Consider the following 5288-nt stretch of genomic DNA (forward strand, 5'->3'; position numbering starts at 1 on the left):
CTTAGCCACTATGCTACCAGAGCTCCCTTGCAATATATAGAATTTTATAATGCAACACATTTTCATATTTTATAAGGGTTGTTTTTTTTTTTCCAATTATATGTAAATTTCTGGGGCAGTATTTTCATTGCCTTTCAGGCATTTTTTGTGGTTGCTTTTTCTAAATGTCCAGAGGAACTTCCTACATGGGCCTTCCCAAGTACTGTGATTCTCTGTTATTGTCTCTCAAAGCATTTAGGAGAAGAGTTTACAACCTTCTCTGCCCACTTTGCTGGAAAGGATCACAACTGCTACAGGCAGAGTTTTTCTTCAAATACTCTTTAATGCCTCTGTTTTTCTTATTTGTCAAAAAAAGTAAATTATATTTGCCTTCTAGAAGTCTTGTTGGTGGAGAACAAGCAAGGAAGAGGGAGCTGAGGAATAATGTCTCAATTCTCATGTGCTGTGCCTATAGATTATTTTACCAGTTCCCTGGATAAGGTCTTAGTTTTTCCCTTAATATATTTCTCTGGAAAGATGCACGGGAAGAGTAAAATGTTCTATAATATAAGGCATTCATCTGCCCATTTTGAATTCTATACTGAGTTCTCTTAAAATTGAGATTTGCCCGTAGCATAAACATGGTTAGAAATTCACATTTTGAAAAATGAAATGAGACTCTAGGTTAAAAAAAGGAAAACTTTCTTTAATAAGAAAAATAATTTTCAGTATGGTATATAACACATATTTGTTATTAAATTGGTTATTAAAGGTTATGACACTAGTCTTAAATTTTATGTTACTTGTTAGTCTCAATTATTATTTGAGTGTTTGTATGTTTTTCTTTAAACTCTTTGAAAAATGACCATGGGGTTCCTGCTTAGCTCTTAGTACCACTAATCAAGAGTTAGCATTACCTCACAAGTCTTGGATGTTCGTGTCATGGAAGTACAGGATGGGGCTAGCAAGTGAACCTGCCCTACTAGCAGTCACCATAGCAGTTGATTGAAAACCAGAGCTTCTGGGTTAGTTTTGAGTTTAATTTGAATGAGTATTTCACCAGCATTTCACTAGACTGAAAACTGAATAGGCAAATTAGAGTATATATATCCAGTGTATGAGAGATCCTTTCCAGTTCAACGTGCACGTTTCTTCTCCAAGGATTTTTACATGAATTCAAACATTTTATCAAGATAAAAGTGCTTTATTTTGTTATGCCTTTATTATTTTAATGTACTGTAAGCTGAACTGAAATAACATTTACTGTTTTATAGCTATGAACAACATAAGAAAAAACAAGCTGTTTTTGTTTTTATTTTTGCTGATTAACAGATAAGTTTAAATGTGTCGTAGTGTTTTGTTTAGGTATGGAACAATAACACAATGGAGCTTATATTTGTTACTTCTATTTTGTAATATTTAAAAATGGGATTAATAATAGGATTAAGGTTGAAATAAAATAATAGGAAAACTTTTTCAAAATGTGGGTTTTCCTGGTTTCCCTGGATTTCTCCTGCACCAGTGATCTCTGACTAGACCAGCTGCCTTGTAGTTCTTTGGCTAATGCAGGTGAATTTTCTTCCTGTCAGTAGCAACTTGTCCATTTTTAACCTTGATTCTTTAAATACCCTCTGTACACCTAAGGTATTATGTTATACAAAAGCTTTGGGAATTACTTTGTATTTTGTACATGGCCCTCCAATTTTTTTTTTTCCTTACCACTATGGACAATAATGCTTCATTTACCTAATATTATCAAAGAATGAAGAATTTCAAGCAAATGTATTTCCCAGGTAACTAATGTTTACTACTTAAGAGCCAATATGAATATTTAGCCATTTGTGATGGATATACTCCTAATGCATATTATATACTTTCCTATATACAGGGCTTAAAGAAAATCATTTAAATAATTCTGGATGATTTGGCTTCACCATGAAGAATATTTATTGTACAGTGTTATGAAACAGAAATGTCTTTCAGATACACATAGTCTTTCAGACTTCTACTGTCAATTATCATTTTCTAGCTGCTTTTAGGGTTTTATGAATTCTAAGGTCAAGCTTTAATTTATACTACCCCTGGGCAGTATGGCAAATGCCACTTGCTGCTCAGATGCCTATTCTTTTGTCTTAATTCCACAGGGTTGAGACATACATATATATATATAATCTCTGGAATATGTAGGGTGTTGTGACAAATAACCACATATACTTAAAAAAAAAGTAGTGAATTTTTAAATATTTGGACTTAAAGGTTCTGGAATATACTTCCACTTAAAATTATATATATTTGGATTGGAAATGTATTTCTTCAATTAGATTTAAATATAAGTGTGTCTGAAATTCAGAGGATCCATAATTTAAATATAATAAGAAAAAAATCCACTTAAGAAGGTAAAATTCAGGAGAAGAAGCTACACAAACCTTCCGTTGCAGAGTGCTTTTGCCCAATGTGGACAGCTTTCTCCCTTAAAGATGGAAAAGATAAGCTAACTAGTCCATACGTGCTCATATATCACATAGGATGGTGTGAGACAATCAGGTGTTCTAGAATAAATGGGCTTTTCTTTCAGCAATTGCACCATTACAGAATTCTCTCTTGTGTAACAGAAGACCTAGGCAGAATCTAAGCAAAAAGTCAAAAAGTACTAAATAAGTACCTAAAACAAAGATTTGTTATGGATATATCATAATGCAGAGTTTTTAGAGTTTTGATCTATGTAATATTTCTTAAAATCAAGTTTTAAGTATATACACATTTTTAAATAAAATATTTAAAGATAAGTAGGAAACTGCATATAGAAATGCTAGCTAAAGAGAATGGGAACAGGCATATTGACGAACAGGTTATAATGAAATAATACCAGTATCAAATGAATGATCTATTGATTTATTTTGATGGAAACTGACTGTAATCTAATAGTTTAAGGAATAGGAAAATTTGGTCTTTATATTTCCTGTAAAAACAATGACAAAGAATTCTTAGATTATTTCATATCTACTTGTTTTAAGTATGTGTTGTTGTTGTTGTTATGTGCTGTCACGTCAGAACTGACTCATAGCGACCCCTCCTTGGGTTGCTGAGGCAGTATCACTACAGAAGTAGATTGCCCAACCTTCCTTAAGTATGTTGTTGTTGTTATGTGCCGTCGAGTCGGCCCCCGACTCAGTAAATTCTTTTAGGTGATTATTTCTCATTTGAGACTTTTTCATGTGACATTATACTGTGTTTTGCCTTCCTAACTATTCAAAAGAAATAACAGATAAAATTTTCACCAAGAGAATTATGCTACCACTATTCTACAATTGAAAAAATGAGTGACAAGAGTTTAATCCATGTGGGTTTGATTTTAGAATTTTTTTTCAAAGTTCATTTAAAAGTTATTCTTTCTTGAGTAGGAGTTGTCAGTAACTTTTTCTTTTTTTAAATTCATCCTTTTGTGATTGAATGGTTAGAAATTTATCTTCTGTAATAGGTTATACCAATAACTTTAGTTATATCCAAAATAACCCTTAAGTTTACTGATATATATCCAGAGCTGCTCATTTCCAAACAAGTTAACTGAAAAGGAGTCCTAAACAGAAGAAAGCGTACTAATGGATCGGTTATGATGTTATAAATTTTGCTTCTAGGTTTTATACAGCCCTAAAGCAATTTATCTGATCCACTCTGAACCAATTAGAAAATTTAAAACCTTATTCTTTGGTATTATAAAGTAATAAAGTAAACACTTGAATTTCCTCAACATTTTTAAGCCAATTTAAAATAACCAGGATACGTACCGATATCTTCTCCAGGCTCTGACAGGCCTCCTGGAAACTTCCACATATTTTTCAACTGCAGTGTAAAGTCAGAAAAGAAAGTTCACACACTGTTTATTCACTAATACACACACTCACTCACTCGTACATTTTACTACTCATACACATGCAGACTTCACAAAATCCACCCATAATCAATTGGTCAAGGTGTTTGAGCTTTTTTTTGGGGGGGGGGGTGTCATTGCATGCAAATATTTCCCAGTTTCTTTTCTCCCTTGTTTTTCAGGGGGAGGCGAGGGAGTGACTAACTAATGAAATCTTTCCTACCTTTTTCTTCAGGAATAAAAGTGGTTTTGTTTGGTTAATGTGAGAACAAATTCCGTATGAACAAAATAGTAGAGAGAAACATTTACTGAATTTGTATAACTTAAAAAATTTTGCTGCTAGTTAACTAGTTAATAAATGAATAAGGAAATCTTACAGATGCTGCTATAAATAAATAGAAAATATAGTATAAATTTAATCATTAAAGTATGCTATTTTAAATTTTCATTTATTTTCTGTATTGTGTTTCTATCCAATATATTACTCTTATGATTTCTGTTATTCTTTGTGTTATTAATGTTATGTAAAAATGTAATTGCTTTTCCTGGGTAGTGTGAATAAAGTCAATTAGTTTGAGTTTGTGCTATCTTGTCTATCATTTCTTTATTTTGGTGGAGAGTGGCAGATGGGAAGATTGATCTTGGAGTGGGGATAAACATAGGAGGAGATAGATTCTTCAAAGTTATGAGATAGCCTGGAACAATATTCTTGTTGTTAACATGATTATTTTTCCTGCCAGAGTCCTGCTTTCGTTTTTCTGTCACTATGATAAAAACTGAAGAATGACTGAGAAATTATGCTCATCAAGGAGCAGCAGCTTTGAGCCAGTACACCTTACGTTCTTCATTCATAAAACAAGTTTACAGACCTTTTACTGGTGTGCTTTGTGACCCATTCATTTCCTGGATGAGTGCTTCTTAAAAGAATGTGTCATTTCCCAGCTATGCTAGGTTGGAGGCCAGTGGCATGGTTCCCAGAGTTTCCACAGACTGTTGCTTATGTGGGTACAGAATTGAGGCTTTCTATTCTTCTGTGTATGGCTGAGACTTGAGATTAATTTATAAAGCATATTGTGTTTTATTTTATTAATGTAGAAATATATCACTAAGTATATTTGAGTTTCTCTGAGCTTTTTATGTTTCATTTTGAAAGGGTTCAAGAAGGTTTTTTTAAAAAAAAAAAAAAAAAACTATAGTCTTTTGTTTGATAGGATGCTGGGTTTCACCACCATACTTTCTATTTCTAATGAAAGAAATGTTATACAGCAGACAAATGCTTCCTAAAAACAGTCAACTTTTAAAATCTACCTAAGATATAGTCCATAGAACAATCAATCACAGGAAATCAGAAGGGCAGTATTTGCACAGGGAGACAGCTCAGAGGGCAGGAATGCACAGGAAAGAAGGACACAGGGAAGAGAGCTGTTGCATTGTGGGGATT

At 32.9% G+C, this 5288-nt stretch overlaps 1 protein-coding gene across 1 annotated transcript in view; it reads right to left on the reverse strand.

Moving 5' to 3' along the window:
- NUDT6 (nudix hydrolase 6) overlaps window positions 1–5288 on the reverse strand; it is a 56187-nt gene that overhangs the window by 1544 nt on the left and 49355 nt on the right. Inside the window, exon 4 of the mRNA XM_007946458.2 lies at window positions 3765–3819. Within this exon, the coding sequence (XP_007944649.1) occupies window positions 3765–3819 (55 nt within the window). The remainder of the gene's footprint in view (window positions 1–3764; window positions 3820–5288) is intronic.

The sequence above is a fragment of the Orycteropus afer genome, unplaced genomic scaffold (genome assembly GCF_000298275.1).
Source record: "Orycteropus afer afer isolate SDZICR_OR568_19922 unplaced genomic scaffold, OryAfe1.0 scaffold00162, whole genome shotgun sequence".
NCBI lineage: Eukaryota > Metazoa > Chordata > Mammalia > Tubulidentata > Orycteropodidae > Orycteropus > Orycteropus afer.